Raw genomic sequence first — 20,520 nt, 5'->3', positions numbered from 1 at the left:
ATTTAAAAAACCACATTGACCAAACCTTGCTGAAGCAGTCCAGTGGGTCAGTTCCTGAAAATCCGTAGTCATGGATTCCCATTGGCGTGATGGAAAATGTTTGTTGTTTTTCCAGCATCATCCCGATGTAGCACCAGGACAAAGCTAAACAAGAATTACAACTATGTGTAAAAAACATGTGACAAATGACAACTCATTGCACCTTCGTAGTGTCACTGACATACACATTGGAAAATGAATAAGCATCAGGTTTCGTACATATATGGAGAAGCACACAAACATTTCTTCACAAGTGTTAATATTTTTGGCATCCTAACACAACAACAAGCCATTTTTTGATGGTGATCCATTCTAACACAAATGGAGATCTTTGGGTCATATATGGATTGCATGCTGGAAAATATATATCTACATAGTTAATAAGGTTAAAAGGACTTATGTCTATCAAGATCATCTTATGCCCTACATGGGCAAATCACAGGTTCATTTTGAAGATCTGGGACATTCATACTAGCTGTGCTCTCAGAAGAATGATTAACATTAGGGGGTAAAGTTGCAGCTGAAGCATATGTAAACCTCCAGTAATTGCCTCTGAAGCTAAGGGGGGTAGCTATGGGGGGGGGGGGGGGACAGTAAAAGTGTGGCTTGGGCATGGGGTTTTACCGCTCCCCGACTGTTAGTGAGAGCAAACCCTTTTAGTTGTAATAGGCATTGGTAAAGGTCAACACCAGGGAAGAGCTTGGGTTTGGGGGAGGCTGAAGCTGTCCCCACTAGGAGAAGGCAGTGATTGTTTCTAGCTATAGCAGCCATTAGCTATAATCGCAAGTAAATCTGGCAGGCTGGTTGTACCCAATCTGATCGATCGATCAACGTGGTACATTCAGCCTGCTCGTACATGGTTTGAATGAGCCAAGATTCAAACAGGCTATGGGCCTAGGCCAGTGATTCTCAACCTTGGGTCCTCAAGTACCCCCAACAGGACATGTTTTGGGAATTTCTCTTAGATAAAATAACTGTCCAAAATACCAAGCCATTGACTCTTATTCAAAGCACCTGTGCAAGATAAAGGAAAACCTGAAAATATGGGCTGTTGGGGGTTCTTGAGGACTGAGGTTGAGAACCACTGGTCTCTAGGTAATGGATGTTATGCAGAACAAAAAGTGAGGATAAATCTCCTCAACGGGGACCCTCACAACAATAAAACCATTACACAGTTTCTAACAATTTCACAATCTCTTCAAAACTAGCTTTGGAATAATGCCTCACCATACTGTGTCAAAGGAGGAGCAGTATTGTCACTCTAGGACAGGACTACAAACACTCCCTCCTCTTCCCCATAACATAGAGGAGTTCTGTAGTCCCCAGCTTGTAACTAATGTATGTAACTGATTAGATGCAACAGAAGCAGATGGCACAGGAAGTTTCAGCTCACTAGATGTCTGGCAGTATTTTTTGCAGTTATGAAACAGGTAAAAAAATTATTGTAATAGTATATGTATAAATGTAATGTAAATTTACATACCCTTAAATTATCTACACAACTCTGAATTTAATTATGACAGCAGGAGAAAGAACATTTTCTGTGAGCCGAAATAGACAGCCCCTAGTTGATGCTTTCCTAAATGAGGCTAAAATGTGAATGTTACATTGTTGCAGTTCTGGGAAAAGATCATCCAGTGCCCAGGGCAAAGATACCAAATTGGGCACCCCCCCCTCATTATGTGCAAGCTTATGAGGGGGAGGGGGGAGCACAGCCCGCACCTCCTCCCATCTCTCTCCTCCTCTCTTTGCCACTTCCAGGTCTTGGCTAACATAAGCAGATGCCGCTGTCACTACTCCAGTCAGCCTTGTAGTAGAAGGAATTTGCGGCGCCCCCATCCCTACAATACACGCTGCACCCAGGGCAGCCACCCCTTCTGCCCACCCCTTGTCCTGGCCCTGCATTGATGCAACCAAACTGTTGTATGATAGTCTCCAGCTATCTAATGTGGGTTGATTCGGCACCTCATCTCTGACCACTCTAATAATCATCCTGCTTAGAGTGATACTAAAATGAATTTTTTTTCATTAAAATAAAAACAGATGTTAAAATTACTTTCTCTGTGCAATGGTATTGCACAGAGAGGTTTCTTACCTCCTCTTCTGGAGTCCCCCGCTGGCGCTATCCACTCCTTTCCTGCGGGTACCCCCTTATCAAGCTGTGTGCTAAAGGGGCACCCCCGCAGATGTGTACCTCCACAGACACACACAGCATGCAACATAACAATGCAACATAACAAAAGGTTCCATATAAACAGTGCTTGTGCTGTGTAATTTGGACCCCTGTAACACTTAAAAAACCTGGCTGATCTTGCCAGTTTCTCCCCTCCCCTATGTAAACTGACCACAGTAATCGTGGCTGCTATGCCCTAACATCGTGGTCAGTTTACGTGCCTCCATCATCCGCAGCCTGCTCTTCTTTGTCTGTGTCTCCTCTGTCCCCCTCTCCTCCCCTCTCCTCTCTGCATGTCACCTAGTGACAGTGCCGCCCCATCCCCCTCCTGCTGCAGGAATAAACAATATATTTGTATATTATCCGTTGGGTCTCCTAATACAGTGCCCCCCTGTCTCTGTGTTTTATTTAAAAAAAAAAACCCCCTTTACCGTATCTCCCAGAGGTCACGTGACCGGCCGCATCTCCTCTCTCCTCGCGCCCCGCTGACGTCAGTGGGGGGGAATCGTGTCCCCACCCGCTTCTTCTGTCAGACGGGCAGAGAGGAGACACGGCCGGCGTCCAGTCAAGATGGGTCCTCTGTCTGATAGTATCCGCCCTGTACTGCGCTTGCGCAGTAGGAAGACAAAGGAGACGCCGAAAGTCTCCGAACATGAACAGCTGTTCATCAGCTGTACGCGGCGCCTGCGCAATTGAGACTACATTGTGCCACACGCTCCCAATGCTCGTGCAGCTCTGCAAGGGGTGGGTGTAGGGGCGGATGCCTACAGAAGAGGCCATATTTTACAATGATGGGCAGAGCTGATAAGTTGGGGCTGGTTTTCAGGGTGGTTTTTATCAATAAACTACACGTCTTTGCGGGGCGTGTTTACACAACTGAAGGGTGTGCTTTTTAAACATGTATTATCTCTGCTGTAGGCATCCGCCCCTACACCCGCCCCTTGCAGAGTTGCACGAGCATCGGGAGCGTACGGGAACGTGTGGCACAATGTAGTCTTAATTGCGCAGGCGCCGTGTACAGCTCATAAACAGCTGTTCATGTTCGGAGACTTTCGCCGTCTCTTTTGTCTTCCGTACTGCGCAAGCGATGGGCCTGCGCAGTACAGGGAGGACACTATCCGACCGGGGACCTTTCTCGGCAGAACACCGGTTACATGAGCGCCGGGAGCCGACGTGAGATGCGGATTATGTTAACATGTGAAAGTGGGTTAACAACCATAGGAACATTGAAAGAAAGAATTCATCTAACCTCAAAGAGCTCAATGTTACATAACAAAAGGTTCTGTATAAACAGAAACCTGCCGCTGTCATAACAGATACATTGTCCATTGTAAAGAAGACAAAGTGAACACTACCTCTGTAATGACTATGGGAGGACTTCACAGCTTCACGGAGCAACATCAATGTCTTGTTAAAAAATACCAGTCGGCTATGTTCAGGTTCTTCTTTTTTCATGAAGATTTCATCTAACCTAAAAATAGAAATACTGTATTATATAAAACACAAATACTGCAAAATAATGAACTATGTTGGGTATCAAATTATTGAGTTGATATTAGTAAGTTTAATCAATAAGCACTAATATGAGCATTGCTTGCTCCTGCAACCTTTAAATACTATGTGACTGCACCAATCTCCTCCATGAAATGTCCATGATTACAGTACAGGCTAGGGGCTGGGTAGGTAAACATAGCATTAACCTGTCCCATTCTGGTATTAAGGCTTCACATTTGTACATTCTGTTGCAGTGCATTACCACATTCACGTTAAAGCCCAGATAAGCTTTTTGAGTAAATTAGCTATATTCCAGGTGCATCAATGCAAGTGGTGTGTAGCGTCCTATGGTTTGTTTTTTTAGAAAGTAGTCACAGCCTGTGTAGAAGAGCATCTCCTTTATGAATATATTGCAAAAAATGTCCTTTGATCTTTGTGTGGAAGCAGTGGTCTCTCTACGCCTCGATTCACACAGGGGCAACACGACTTCAGTGCGACTTTGCAAGGCGACTTCAACGCGGCTTCAACGCGACTTCAGCGCGACTTTAAGCAGCTTACAACTGCTTTTCTTGTTATCATTAACAAATGCCACACAAATTGCTTAGCATCACAAAATGATACTTGGTTCTGTATTTTCTATAAGAGGTGGTACTTGGGGCTGGGTAGGGGGTGGAGCCAGGGGACCGTGCTCAGAGGTGGGTAGGGGGTGGAGACAAGAGGTGACTTGGAAGAGGGGGGAGTTCCTGCACCTATTTTCTGAGAAAATGCTGGCCACAAAGACCTGGCATATTGGTTGTGCCAACTATGGAATACGAGGCCCTGCAAAATGACTCCATAAGATACCCTTACTCAATATCCTGGCATCTTTTCACAACCTAAGATCTTATGTCTGCTATGGAACCAACCCACCTCACCAAAATGAGGTTACTATACTTGGAAGTGACTTACCGCATACAGAGAGAGGCCATTGTGAAATACCAGCTCCTTTCCTCTTCCAATGAGATCTAGAAAATAAATAGCAAACACAATGTTCAAATATTTGTTTTGGGTTGTAAAATGAAATGTGTATTATATTTATTTTATTTACATGCGAAAGGGATTTATTAAAGCAGTGATTTCTTGGTTGGATTTCCATAACTGAAGCTTATAGGAACACAACATTTGGCATCTATTACTAGGATCAATACAACACACCTCTGCTTTACACAGGACATTTTTATTGTTTTACTGGCAGGACCTGGCTTAGAACAGGCAGTCCTTGAGTTCCGAACACCCGAGTTACGAACGACTCCTACTTACGAACGGCCTCAATGCTTGTGCTCCACGCTGGTACTGGATACCTCCGAGCAGATATATATATATATATATATAGATATAGATATAGATATATAGATATAGATATCTCAATATATCAGCAATGGGGAGCCCCCTCTAAATGCGGTCCTTACATTTTAGGTGCAAGATCCACTTTGAGTCAGAACTCCTGAATTTGAATATATTATAGGTCAGTGGCAAGAAAGAAGTACAGATAATATGTGCACAAACATGAAGTGGTACCTGTAACTTAAGGCCAACTAAAGTCATTTTTTTTTTTTTCCTTTTGAACAGAGTGGGAAAAAACTTGACAATCATTTATACATCATAGATGCCAACTGTGCCGAATTTGCTGGAACAGTCCCGCATCTTCAACCTCAGTCCCAATGATGCTGTGTCCTGGGCCATGTCCCAGAATCACAGCATCACCCTTATTGGAATTACTATACATGCACATTAATTGAATAAGGCATTACAGTGAGCAAGGGCTGTAAGTGGGTGGTCCCAGCATAGTTAGAGGCAGAGTTTGGCTGGGCCTCCCTGGTAAGCAGGACTGCTGGTCCCTGAGTGGACCTGAGGCGGACTTGGGATTGGGACGTAAATTCTGATGAGTAGGAGTGCCTGGAGTTGAGCGTCAAGTGACTTCATGGGGTGTTTGGTATGTGTGTGAGAAGTGGGCTGTAATACCCCCCCCCCCGCCCCCGCACGCTCTCCTCTTCCTTCTCCTGCGGCCGCAGGGACTCCTATGTGGGCGGGCAGCTGCAGGACAGAGCAGCACTGTGTAAAGATTCCCCACTCACCCCCTCCCCCAGCAGCGGCTTGAGCCAATCAGCACCCAGGGGGACTGGGACCTAGGATTTGTAGTTCTTAAAGGGGTGCTGCACAGTACAAATTAATGGGGGCTTGGATTTCATTAGCCAGTATTCCCAGCACACAAAACAGAGAAGGAAGGTTTCATGGCAATTTGAACCGGAGATGAGGGGAGAGAGCAGCATGGGGAGAGAGCGCAAGGATCTGCTACAGTGCTCTGTGCCCAGATTGAGAAATCAGAGTGCAGAGGAACTGAGCCACTGGGAAGCCCTTGCTGTGTTGAGGACTGGGGAGTACCGAGCTGTGATCTGTGTGCTGAGGGAATGAGCCACTGCCAGGATACAGTCTCTGCCATGCAGAGGACTGGAGTCACCCAAGGCAACCCAGAGCGATTGGATACCTAACCAGAGGGACCACTGCTGCTTTGTCGGCTGGGTCTAGTGAGAGGGCCATGCAGCCATGACTTGTTGCTGCCACTAGAGACTGTACCCATAGGAACTGCAGTTTAGAGCCCTGTTACTATAAAAACCAATGGAGCTAGATTTATGTATATAGGTATATGGATGGCAACTGGAATAAGAAACTATTTAAAAAACTCATGTAAGATATCAAAGTCCATGCATAAAGTCCATGAGAGGTATTCAGTTGGCACTTGGAGGCAGCACCCTTATGCCGCGTACACGCGATCGGAATTTCGGCCCGCAAAAGACCGATGAGAGTTTTTCGTCGGAAAATGCGACCGTGTGTATGCTCCATCGGTCTTTTGCTGGCGGAATTCCAGTCAGCAAAAGATTGAGAGCATGCAATTCTGGCGGTATGTGGGCGTCCGGCATTCCGCAACTGTGTTTTGACTGTCCTATCATCCTGGACCACAAACCTTCCTCACTGTGCTATGTTTTCTGCTGCACCATTGGCATGGTTATATCTTCTTAGTCCTCTCCATAAAATTAGAGGAAATTTGTGCTTAAAGTAGAACTATAGGCACACTTTTTTTTTCATTTTGGATAGAATAAGGGAGGGTTATAGCCCCTGTCAGTTTATTTTTTTACTATCCCTGTCCAAGTGCAGAGATTTCCCTTCACTTCCTGCCCCATAACCAAACAGGAAGTGAGAGGAAATCTACTCAAATTAAGGGAATTCATTGCCCCCCCAGGCCCTCAGAAACTAATGTCCCCACTCGAAAATTTCAGGGTGGGTGTTAAAAAGCAAGGGGTGTGGCCTTGACAGGAAGGGGTGGGTCATATTTAAATTAGGGGGTGCACGAATTTAGTCAGGCCTAGGGCAGCACAAAATCTAAATATACTACTGGCTGTCCCCCTCCATTCTCCTCCGTGTCCCCCTCCGTGCTGCTGTCCTCCTCCGGGTCCTCCTCCACCCTCTCTGTCCTCGATCTGTCAGGATGGAGAGCAGAGGTAGGAGCCGGTGAACCCAGCTCCTTCCTTTTCCGAATGAACAGCGTCATTAGTAATTAGCATTAGTAATCAGTATCGGTGAGCATCGGTATTTGTACTCGGTCTTAAAAAAGTGGTATCTGGACAAACCTACTGATCATGCCAAAAAACTGCCTTTTATTTAAGGATAGCAATCACATAAAGCCATTTATTATCACATAGTTTTTTGGATCCCTTTTAAATCATAATGATAACAGATATCACCCAAATAGCCCTGATAAAAAGTTTACATACCCTGGAATGTTTGGCCTTGGTACAGACACAGAAGGTGGCACACACAGGTTTAAATGGCAATTAAAGGTTAATTTCCTACATTTGTGGCTTTTTAAATCACAATTAGTCAATGAGCTCTCACATGGATGCACTAAGCAGGCTAGACACTGAGCCATGGGGAGGTAGAAAAGAACAGTAAAAAGACCTGCGTAACAAAGTAATGAAATTTTACAAATATAGAAAAGGATATAAAAAGATATCCAAAGCCTTGAATATGCCAGTCAGTACTGTTTAATCACTTATTAAGAAGTGGAAAATTAGGGGCTCTTTTGATACAAGCCAGGGTCAGGTAGACCAAGAAAGATTGCAGCCACAACTGGCGGAAGAATTGCTCAGGATACAAAGAAAAACCCAAAGGTAACCACAGGAGAAATACAGGCTGGGGAAGGGAGGGGATCATGCTCTGCTTCAGAATGTCACATTACATGTTGGCATTCATGGTCCCCTCAATGAACTGTAGCTCCCCAGTGCCGGCAGCACTCATGCAGCCCCAGACCATGACATTCCCACCACCATGCTTGACTGTAGGAAAGACACACTTGTCTTTGTACTCCTCACCTGGTTGCCACCATACACGCTTGAAACCATCTGAACCAAATAAGTTTATCTTGGTCTCATGAGACCACAGGACATGGTTCCAGTAATTCATGTCATTAGTCTGCTTGTCGTCAGCAAACTGTTTGCAGGCTTTCTTGTGCATCATCTTTAGAAGAGGCTGGGATGACAGCCATGCAGACCAATTTGATGCAGTGTGCGGCATATGGTCTCAGCACTGACAGGCTGACCCCCCACCCCTTCAACCTCTGTAGCAATGCTGGCAGCACTCATACGTCTATTTCCCAAAGAAAACCTCTGGATATGACGCTGAGCACGTGCACTCAACTTCTTTGGTCGACCATGGTGAGGCCTGTTCTGAGTGGAACTTGTCCTGTTAAACCACTGTATTGTCTTGGTCAACGTACTGCAGCTCAGTTTCAGGGTCTTGCCAATCTTCTAGGCCATCTTTATGTAGAGCAACAATTCTTTTTTTTAAGATCCTCTAATAGTTCTTTGCCATGAGGTGCCATGTTGAACTTCCAGTGATCAGTCTGGGAGAGAATGAGAGCGATAAAACCAAATTTAACACACCTGCTCCCCATTTACAACTGAGACCTTGTAACACCTTGTAATGAGTCACATGACACCGGGGAGGGAAAATGGCTAAATGGACCCAATTTGGACATTTTCACTTAGGGGTGTACTCACTTTTGTTGCCAGCGGTTTAGACATTAATAGCTGTGTGTTGAGTTATTTTGAGGGGACAGCAAATATACACTGTTATACAAGCTGTACACTCACTACTTTACATTTTAGCAAAGTGTCATTTCTTCAGTGTTGTCACATGAAAAGATATAATAAAATATTTACAAAAATGTGAGGGGTGTACTCACTTTTGTGAGATACTGTATATATTAATGTCCTTACTCATGCTTGTAGTGGTTTTCCTCCAATCAGGTGTGTCAGAGAGGCTGAGGTTGAAGTTGGGGGGAGCAGAACGGAAAACCCAAAATTACCTAGCGGGCTCCTTTGGGGGTAGCGCTACAGGTAAAATGTTTAGGTTAGGTTACAAACTGATAAATATTACTCTAGTGTTCACTAAATGTGAAGTATATTGTAAAAACAGAGACCCGTGACAGCAAGCGACATGGCCCCTAGACAGCGAGGCTTTGATCTTGATATAACAGCTCTTCAAATCCTCATGGATGGAAATTCATATCCACGTGGTTCTGTATTCACTTATATAATACACCTGAATCCACAGGCAGGTGTACTGTTTGCCTAAGGACGCACCTTTATTTAACCGTCTGCACACACCAGGAATTAAGAATATAATTATATAACAGTGATTTTATGGATGCTGAAATAAAATGGAAAAATAAATATGTCACTTGCTGGTTCAGCGACTTTGACAATTTGTCAGATTAAATTAAACTCTCGTTAACTCAACAGATAGAAAAATACACGCCTTAATACCAGGGATGCAATTGTTCACTGAGCAAATATGTCACACCTGATTTTATAAGGCCGTCTCCTGCTCCTCCCAAAAATAGAGACTGCAGCTTGTTCTTATCTAAGTTATACTAAGGGCTGTAAAGTGTACCTGTCACATGCAAGACATGCTGCCTTACCATAGTTCCCAACTGTCCTTTATTTGAAGGGACAGGCCACCCTTTGGAACCAAATCCCTCCATCCTTCTTTCCCCTTCAATTTAACATTTGTTGGGTCTGATGTATAGATCGGAATAAAAAAAACAATTGCACTAAATATTTTACCTTCAAATGGTTTATTTAGTTATTTTCAAATGCTAGAATAAGGGGAAAGTAGCAGTGAGAACAGCACTAGAGAGTTAATATTCTATGCTTGTCAAATCGGTGTGTTTTTCCATTTTTTTGCACATACTGTATATGTGTGAACTAGGTCTAAAGCCTCGTACACACGGTACGATTGTTGGCAGGGGATTGTCTGTTGACAGACTGTTGTCCTAAAATCTTACCGTTAGCACGCTCCTTTTGACAATTGTTGTCCAATTTTCGGCCAACAAATGTTGGATGACAGGCTAGTAAATATTCGGTGGACAACGGTTTGACGTCAGATTTTCATATGGTCAGTGCACAAATCCGTCACACAAAAGTCAAAAGTACAAACACGCATGCTCAGAATCAATGCTCACCAAACACAAAATTAACAGAAGGGGCCCAAAGGGTGGCGCTCAAGAGCTGAAATTCCTCGTAGTATGTCACTACGTTCGTGTTTGTGGCATGACAATTGTGCACCGTTAGTATGCAAGACAAGATCCTGGCACACGCCCTTTTGACAAAAATCTGACGCTCGGCCTACAATCGTACCGTGTGTACAAGGCTTTAGGTTCCATTCATATTTGTGCATCAAAGTTGCATGACAAGTCTTTCCTCATGTTTTCCTATGATACCCATTCATATATGCGCAACTTAAAGTTGCAGCAACTTCATAGAAAGTTCATGCACTACTTTGATCCGACTTTCATGCAAATTGAGGGCCATAGACTTCAATGTTGACCCTCAGAAGTTGCATGAAAGTGGTACCTGAATGTAATATAATGCAACTTGCGTGCAGCAGTTGTGCATTATCACTGGTCAAAGCCAAAGTTGTATTAAAGTTGCACCCATCCATAGTTGTGTCAAAGTTGCACTCCAAAGTCAGCGCAACTTTAAGTCGTACAAGTGTGAATAGAGCCTTAAAGTGATATTAAAGTCTTGTTTAAAAAAAAAAAATAACAAACATGTCATAGTTAACTGCTCTGTGCAGTAATTTTGCACAGAGCAGCCCGGATTCTCCTCTTTACGGGTCCCACGTTGGCACTCCTGCCCGTCCCTCCTGCAGAGTGCCCCCACAGCAAGCAGCTTGCTATAGGGGCACCCGCGCTGAGCCACTGCTCTGTGTGTCCATTCAGGCATGGAGCTGCGGGGTCACTGGTTGTGCTTGACAGCAGTGGGAGCCACTGTCAAGGAGAGGCAAGGCTCTCCTGAACATCACTGGATCGGGATGGGGCTCAGGCAAGTATTAGTTGGGGCTGGGGGGTCTGCTGCACAGACTGCATGAAGGTAAAAGACCTTTTGCCTTTACAACTACTTTAAAGAGGAGGTCCATCTAAAAAAAAAAATATTAATAGCCAGCAGCTACAAATACTGCAGCTGCTGACTTTTAATAAGTGGACACTTACCTGTCCAGGGTGCCCGCGATGTCAGCAGCTGAAGCCGATCAATCGCTCGGTTCTCAGCTGCTGCCACCGCCATCCCTACTTCCCGGTTCCCTACTGCGCATGCGCGAATCGCGCTGCGCGTCCTAACTGGTCCCCGCTACCTCCTGGGACCTGTGTGCTTCCCAGGAGACAGCGGGGGGGGGGGGGGGGGTTAGGGTTGCCACATCATCCCTTTAATCCAGGACACACATTAATTACACAGGTTCTGTGGCTGATTAAGGTGGTAATTAAACTTACTTGGTGCCTTATCTGCATTAAATCAGCCTCAGAACCTGCGTAATTAATATGTGTCCTGGATTAAAGGGATGATGTGGCAACCCAAGGGGGGGGCGGTAGGGGGCGTGACTCCCGCGGGAGTCTATTCCCGGAAGTGGGTGCAAATACCTATATTATACAGGTATCTGCACCCCCCCGAAAGGTGCCAAATGTGATACCGGAGGGGGGGAGGGTTCCGAAAAGCGGAGGTTCCATTTTTGTGTGAACCTCCGCTTTAAGCTATAAATTACTTGTTTTTTTTTTTCAATCAGACAGCATGCTGATAAAAAAATATATATACATTTCCCCATCCACACAATCGAGGTGAATAGAGGAATCCTCCCCGCTGTGCCATTGTATTCTGAAAACGGGATTATTCCACTGTCAGAATACACCAATCAGCGGTGTATTCTGATGATGATGAGATATAGACCAGGAGTCCTAAACTTTTCAAACAAAGGGCCAGTTTACTGTCCTTCAGGCTTTAGGGTGGCTGGATCAGGGCTGGAGCAAGGATTTTTGACACCCTAGGCGAAACCTAATTTTGCCGCCCCCTTGGCTCCACCCCTGACTCCACCCTCCTTGCCCTGCCCATGTATACCCCACCTTTTTAACGAAATACCCATCAAATGCAGCCTCACCAGCGCCCATCAATGCAGCTTCACCAGCGCCCATCAATGCAGCTTCACCAGCGCCCATCAATGCAGCCTTACAAGCGCCCATCAATGCTGCCTCACAAGCGCCCATCAATGCAGCCCACCAGTGCCCATCAATGCAGCCTCACCAGCGGCCATCAATGCAGCCTCAAAAGCACCCATCAATGCAGCCTCACAAGCTCACATCAATGCTGCCTCACAAGCGCCCATCAATGCAGCCTACCAGTGCCCATCAATGCTGCCTCACAAGCACCCATCAATGCAGCCTCACCAGCGCCCATCAATGTTGCCTCACAAACGCCCATCAATGTTGCCTCACAAACGCCCATCAATGTTGCCTCACAAACGCCCATCAATGCAGCCTACCAGTTCCCATCAATGCAGCCTCACCGGCGGCCATCAATGAATGTTTGCTTGCTTCCATTCATTTGGGAGTCGGGCACAGACACAGTTCTGCGCCACGATGCGCCTCTGATGCTATGTGCGAATGGAGCGGCTGCTGCCTGCTGATGCTGAGACTTAGTTGCTTACTGCAGCGAGAAGAGAGTAGGAACACCAGTGGCCGGGCGCCCTAGACAGCAGTGCGCCCTAGGCGGCTGCCTAGTTTGCCTAGTGGTAGCACCCACACTGGGCTGTATTGTGGCAAGTGGGAGAAGAAAATGTCCCAGGCCCAGCATCAGTAAGAATAAACATGGTCTCAGGGATGGTGATTGGTAGAAGGAGGAGTAGTGCCCCACCACTGGCATTAGTGGTAGGAATAGTACCCTATCTTTGGTATGTGGAAGGAATAGTGCCCATCATTGGTATTAGTGGTAGGAATAGTGCCCCAATGTTGATGTCAATGGGAGGAATAGTGCCCCAATGTTGATGTCAATGGGAGGAAGTGTGCCCCATCATTGGTATCAGTGGGAGGAATAGTGCCCCATCATTGAAATTAATAGGGGGAATAGTACCCATCATTAGTGTCAGTGGCAGGATTTATGCCCTACTTTTGGTGTCATTGGGAAGAATAGTGCCCCAAGGGCTTGATAAAGGGTAGCAAAGGGCCGCATCTGGCCCTCGACCCACAGTTTGGAGACCACTGATAAAGACCATGCAATTGCTATAGAGCCCAGCAGACAGGTCACTGTCTGTCAGCGTTATCACTTTCATATAATTTTGAATCAAAAGAATGTATATGCAGTTGTTCAAGTAACTCTGTCATGTTAAATGGCCAGTCCATCCAAAATGTATATTTCCTTTATAGGTACATCTTGGTCGAGTGAGCTGCCTTTCCGACTTCATTTTTCTCCTGAAGACTGTTGGCAAGTTGTCCCTGCCATGAAGTAATATGTGAACCTTACTTCAGTTAGAATACTCGTTGTAGCTGAATTCATAGATTTTTATGAATAACATTCCAATCAGTGACATTCCACTAAACTGTTCATATTCCAAACATAATCACATGTAAAATATAGCAAGGATTTTGGCTCTGCACGTAGCTCAGTTCATTGATTTTTTAAATAAAGTTTTAAAGAGTATCGTAACTGAAGGGTTAAAGATTATTTTGTGTTAAAAAAATGGCCCTGCAGCACTCACTGGTTCCTTCCTCAGACCCCCATGTCCTATAGTGACGTGAAGGTCAGTGGGAGGAACCAGTGGAGGTTTCAGGAAATTGACACTCCTGGAAGTGTCGGTCTCTATGCAGCATGCACATGGAGAATACAGCATCTGCCGAGGTGAATAAAATCCTACGCATGTGCCAAAGTGACATCACCTCATCCCAGCCAATCAAAATGGCTGAAGAGTGAAACATGGAAGAAGACCGGCCAAAGATGTCAGCAGCCAGAAGTAAGCTCCTGGACACTGCATTACAGGTTTGGAGGTGAGTGTATAGTTCTACTTTAAAGGGGTTGTAAAGGTAAAAATTTTTTCACCTTAATGCATTATATGCATTAAGGTGAAAAAACTTTTGACAATACCGCCGCCCCCAGCCCCCCCGTTTTACTTACCTGACACCTTGAATCTCCGCTGCTCGTTCCCATCATCTCTATTGCAGCTCAGCCTGGTCGCTGATTGGCTGCAGTGGATGGATTGAAAGCAGCGCAGCCATTGCCTTGCGCTGCTGTCAATCACATCCGATGATGCGGCGCGCCGGGGGGCGGGGCCGAGTGATACAGTGAGCGGCTATAGCCGCCGACTGTATCACGGGAGCGCGCCCGCAATAACTAACCACCATGCGAGGGAGCTCGCATTAAGGTGGTTAGTTCTTGCTGGGAGGAGCTGAAACAGCCGCCGAGGGAACCCAGAAGAGCAGGTTCGGGGCCACTCTGTGCAGAACGAGCTGCACAGTGAAGGTAAGTATGACATGTTAGTTATTTTTTAAAAAAAAAATAACAACCCCTTTAAGCTTACAGTGACACTAAACTCTGGTTTTAAAAAAAGGAAATTCTATCCAAGTGTGTATTCTTAACTAATAAAAGTACTTTATATTGCTCTCATCCCTCTCCATTTATCCGCATTCCTTTATTTATTTATTTTTTTTGCTGCTGTGATCAAACTTCCTGTTACTGGGTGGCTAAATTTGATCTCCATAGTCCCCCTGTATGTAGGAATGTAGCAACCCTCTCTTGCTCACTCCCTAGATGAACTATGCACTATATCAATGATGAAGAACCTTGGCACCCCAGATGTTTTTGAAACTACATTTCCCATGATGCTCCTGCACTCTGCAGTGTAGGTGAGCATCATGGGAAATGTAGTTGCAAAACATCTGCCAAGGTTTGCCATCACTGCACTATAGGATTAGTAGTTTGCATAGAGCAATGCACGTGACCACAGCCAACATGCACTGCTCATTCCACACAAATGGAAGTGAGGGGAAGAAGGAAATATGAGTGTCTGCTGTCCACACAGGCATGTACTATGTGCCTGCTAGAAGAAATAATAACCAATCCATACAATCCATGAGCTGATCGAAAACTAATGTCTGGCCATCAATAAATATCTCTGGTCTGTACCTAACGCAGTATTTTCCTCTTCTGAATGCAAATGTTAAACGTTGCCAAGAGCAGCAATGCAAATGTCACATTGAGAAAAAGCAAATAAAGCAAATGCTACATTCATCTATGTCTGATAAACAAGCTGGAATACGTGAACTTTGTTTCATGTATAAATATCATATGTGTGGCAATACAATCTTACAGTTCCAGTCTAACAGGAACCTTGTGTGTCCTGACCCTTGTTGGGCAATATCTAACTCTCTACCTGAGACTTCCTACCTGGCTGCATTTCCAAAACCATAGGGCAAGGGAGAGTGACAAAACACCATGCTGGTCAGCAATCCATTTACAGTGACAACTGCTAAGTCTCTTTCAGAGGAGCATCAACAGCAATTGTATATAATTAGGTAACTTTTTCTCAGGCAGTCCCTGTGAGACCTTTTGTAAATCTCTCCCAATGACTTTTCCTTTTGTAACATGAAGCCCTCGGCTCACGTGTCCATATTTTTTGCATGCAAGTCCTGCATGCGGAGAAAGGGGCCCTGACTCTCACACCCAAGTTCATAAAGGGGGCCTTTTAGCATCTGCTGTGGGACAGGGGTTGTTCTAGACAGTCAAAACAGGAAACCTCTAGACCAGCTTTTCGCAACCTCTTTAATCCTTTGGAACCCTTAAAATAACTTTTAAGTCTCAGGGAACCCCTACTAAAAATGATATGTTATAGTACAATAGTACAATTAGGAAGTTATAGATATAATAATAGAAAGACTAAAATGTGGAATAGCTAGAAAATGTGGAACCAATGAAGGGTAATTTTGAACAACTCTTGCTCTATAGAATCATTTTCATTAACTACCAGAAAATTAAAATGAAAAATCGTTATAATGTTTTGAAATGAAACACAGGTAACCTTACATTGGTGGCCACTGGGAGAAGGGCCCCAATATGGGTAGTGAGAGAGCTGCCTCAATAAATCTGCAAGCAGAGGAAAAATGTCCATTACATTGGTAGACAGTGAAAAGAATGCACCACTTAATTATGGGTGAGTTGGAGAAGGGAATTCTTGCATCGTGGTCAATGAGAGGAAGAATATGCCATAAGTTTGTGGTCAGTAGGAGGATTGCTAAAAGATGATTAGTGTAATGCCGTTGGCTTTGTTAAGTGATGATAGTCCCAGAGCTATGCAGGCACCATAAGATGGAAAGTCAATCTGACACTACTCAAGAAACCCCTAACAACATCTGGAGGAACCCTAGAATTGCACGCAACCCTAAGTGAGAATGCCTGCTCTAGACACTTGTAGAGATGAAAGCTGCACACTAATAATGGTTTCCCTAAGAAAATCAGTGAAGGCCCTGCACATAAAGTGGAGGATTCTTTTGCACTTTGTGGAGTCTGAACACACAAGAAGGGTCATTTACACTGCAAAATGGTTGTTTTGCACACTGAAAGAATCTTACATTCAGAGAGGAATTCTTCTGTTCAATCATTGGGGCTGGAAAAAGTCAGGTGGGAAAGACGCTTTCTTTTGCACTTATGGAAGAATCCGTCTTTACACTCAAGGGAGCTGCACAGAATATTGGAGGAAGGATACTTACAAATATTGGTAGGATAATCACCAGAGAAAGGGAACATGAAGGAAGGAGGTATCCAGTAGCATAGTTCATTAAGGGCCCTGTCACATGGGTGGACCGATCAGGTTTTTCAGGCAGACCCGATTGGACCCTCCAGCTCCTCTATGAAGCACTAGGTGTCAATGACATGTGTCCATTGACACCCGCTGACATCCAATCTGATCCTGTCTGCTAAAAACAGACGGATGGGGATCCATTCTTCCTCCGTCTGGTGGATCGGATCAGATGGCAGTTGGATGTAAACAGACAAGCGATCCGTTTACATCCGACCGCCCAGTGGGGATCAGTGGACAGATTCCCCCTGAGCAGGCAGACTCTAATGGAGCGCATCCCGTGTTTAAGGGGCCTAAGGATCCATGCAAAAAATGCCAGAACCAATTGCTCCTAGTGGCTGACATTGCACAAGAGTTTAAAAGCATTTGTTTTTATAAGCATTCCTCTCTGCTCATTTTTCAAAGTACAACTGAAAATCCCAAACGCTCCCAAATGCCGCCCTGAGGGTTTATTCACACTGAGTATAAAACATGCTGCTTATACAGGTGTTTTGCATTATTTTACTTATTATACTGTGGGGGATGAGCTGATGGAAGTGGTACAAGATTAGTTGGAGATGTGATAAGCTTCCCTGAAGAGATGAGTTTTCAGGGATCGTCTGAAGGTAGCAAGAGTAGGGAATAGCCGGACAGGTGGAGGTAGCGAGTTCCAGAGGATGGGAGAGGCTCTGGAGAAATCCTGGAGACGAGCATGAGAGGAGGAGATGAGAGAGCTTGAGAGTAGGAGGTCTTGAGAAGATCGGAGAGGACGATTTGGGTGATATTTGGAGACAAGGTTGGTGATATAACTCTGGGCAAACTTGTGAATGGCTTTGTATGTTGTGGTTAGCATTTTGAATTTAATTTGCTGGGTGATTGGGAGCTAATGTAGGGATTGGAGGAGAGGGTTAGCAGACACTGAGCGGATGGTAAGGTGGATAAGTCTGGCAGCAGCATTCATGATAGACTGAAGAGGGGATAGCCTTTCATAAATAAGCCCGTATGTGTCCATGCACATTAGGGAGTTTACAGGCATATTTTCAGAGGAGTGTTTAGAGGCAGAAAAAAAAAACCCTTCAGAATTGCGTTTTTGAGAGAACCTTTCAGGCAAAAAAAATGCTTAACGCTCATAAACGTGACATTTAAGACAGTTCAGCATTTTACTTTGTAAATTGAGCAAAGGGGAATGTTTTGGAAAAAACGCTTAAAAAAAGCAAATGTGTATAAACTTCCAAAAACTTTTGTGCAATATGAGACCATAAGCATTTTCTATGGCCACTTTTCATTGCCAGAGGTTCTGCCATTTTTTTCTGCATCTAGTGTGCACGGATCATAAATGCCTTTGGCTGGCAAACAGTCCAAGAGCTTGCAGTTCTATCAGAGCTGATAAAAAAATCTGAAATATGTCGGTTGGATTTGTCAGGTGGGTGGAATGACCCTTCTTGGGGTTGATCTCAGTACTGGCATGAAGACAAACCAGTATATTTTTTTCCTGTTACAACATTTAACCAAGTACAATACAACTGTATACCGTAAACTTTATGGATTGCGTTCCTCAAATACTCCACATACCACTGAAGGTTAGTGCAATATATATATATATATATATATATATATATATATATATATATATATATACTTTAGCGAAATGTTCAATATATTTTAAACATAAAAGCTTAAAACTTGAGCCAAAATCAGCTCAGCCATTCATGATGACCCTTCTGGCAAAGTGTCATATTTGCCACAATGCTATTCTTAGCTTGACTCTTTGTAAAGTTTAAAATTTTACATTTTTATACTGACCTTGTGTTTGCTATACTTGAGGGCTTTGTCATACAGATTAATCCCAGTCATCAGTTTCTCCATGCTGTCTTCTTCATTCAGCAGTCCCACATCATAGGCATGGGCATAACCCTGCTCTGCCAGGCAGCGGGCAGCCCTTAGCCTAGGCTCTTTGGTGCCCTCATGCTCTGTCTCCAGGCCCATGAGATGAGCTATCCTATCTGTGCAGTGTGAAGCCTCTTCCTCCAAATTGAGTCTATCATACACATATGCCAGGTTGGCCCATGCATTTAAATTATCTGTTTCTTGCTTGGTGATGTTATCAAAAATCTCCTTGGCACTGTCAATCTCATCCAGATAGAAAGAAAAGACGCCGAGCAGATTTCTGATTGCTGAGTGCTGGAAAGTCGAGTCGAACTCTAGCTGGAACTGAAGAACATCCCGTTTCAATTTAATGTCCCGTCTTCGAAACTCTGCTGGGGTGCAAGATTCAAAGTTAAGGTTCATTTCCAAGTGGAAATGGCCAGGAATGTATTCAAATCCATCTATGAGAGTTTCTATGTCCACACCGGACTCTTCCTCCATGGCTGCAGAGCTAGTAAATCCCTTTAGTCTTTCCTGCTCAGTGTACCTGTATATCTGGTCTGAGTCACCTGTAGCCTGGGAGGAGTTTCACCTGGGAGAGGTGGCTGTGTACAATTTCCTCCTCACCCAGGTGACTTATGCACAGATTTGGCAAGTCAATGCATTATTAATACCTCTCTGCTTTGTCATTATAGTTTCCCATGGAGCACAAAATTAGAACAGATGCAGAATCAACATACACACCATATACTGCAATGGTCCCCTAGAAATACAACGGATGATTTAATAATGGGTATTATGGCTGTCAATGCCATCATGGAGAGAGTTCCAAAGGTAAAAGCCGTAAAGTCAAAAGTTATTGAGCTGTAAAGTTAAGTTATGGCTCTATAAAATGTGCTATGACAAGTATAAGCTGGAAGAAACATATGGAGTTCAAGAAGATGAGTTCATATAACATCTTAAAGCATAGCTGCTGACAAACAGCTAAATATACAGGTGAAATATATATAAGGGAGTGGTTTAATCTCGCAAAAAGATTTCGATTTCTGTCCAGAGGCATAACTAGGACCTTCAGGGCCCCCGGTACAAGAAACCATCCCACTGATTACGGGGCCCTTTACTCCTGTCAAGGGGCCCTTTATTGCAGTCCCGCAGCGGGACCCTTTCACATGTTTTGCAGCAGGACCCCTTCCTGCCATCTTGGCCCACCCCCACGGTGGTGGAATGCCAGGGCCCTGCGACCCTGGTAGTTCTGCCACTGATGTCAGTAGTTTTTTATTTAATTTTTTACAATTTTATTTTTTATTATTATTATTTTTAGGAGCCCCATCGGGGGCTTTAGTGAGTTATCAGGGGTCTAAACAGACCTCTGCTTTTCCACCTTTGTGACAGTGAAAAAAGATCAAGGACACGGCCCTCAATCGCCTGTACAGAGCTTCCCAGTCATTCACAGACCGAAGCATAGTAAACAGCATTTACTATGCTTCAGATATGAATGAACAGTCAGTGATTTGCACTGATCACTGAGTCTGTCCATTCAGAAAAGGAAGGAGCCTGTAAATGACATATATTCAGGCCCCTTCCCCGCTCTCCACCCTAAAAGCATCCCCCTCAGCAGCCAGCAGGAGAAGGGAGGGGGGAAGCCAGAAGAGCTGCAGAGGACGAGGGGGGCTAGGAGAGTATACAGGGGTCCGGGGGCAGAAGGGCTTGGATAAAAGGGACGGCATATAGAGGAACTGATCCCCTACATTTTCCTGCTGCAG

The 20,520-nt window shown here is 44.6% G+C and overlaps 1 protein-coding gene across 1 annotated transcript in view; it reads right to left on the bottom strand.

The window, feature by feature from the left end:
- Positions 1-19,389, bottom strand: part of TTC22 (tetratricopeptide repeat domain 22) — a 30,500-nt gene extending 11,111 nt beyond the window's left edge. Inside the window, exons 1-4 of the mRNA XM_073593458.1 lie at positions 18,695-19,389; positions 4,655-4,710; positions 3,568-3,683; positions 26-144 (exon numbers count right to left, since the gene is read on the bottom strand). Coding sequence (XP_073449559.1) covers positions 26-144; positions 3,568-3,683; positions 4,655-4,710; positions 18,695-19,258 — 855 coding nt within the window. The 5' untranslated portion in view covers positions 19,259-19,389. The remainder of the gene's footprint in view (positions 1-25; positions 145-3,567; positions 3,684-4,654; positions 4,711-18,694) is intronic.
- Positions 19,390-20,520: the final 1,131 nt, after the last annotated feature.

Source organism: Aquarana catesbeiana, linkage group LG07 (genome assembly GCF_042186555.1).
Source record: "Aquarana catesbeiana isolate 2022-GZ linkage group LG07, ASM4218655v1, whole genome shotgun sequence".
Taxonomy (NCBI): Eukaryota; Metazoa; Chordata; class Amphibia; order Anura; family Ranidae; genus Aquarana; species Aquarana catesbeiana.
This window is presented reverse-complemented; position numbering and strand designations above follow the sequence as displayed.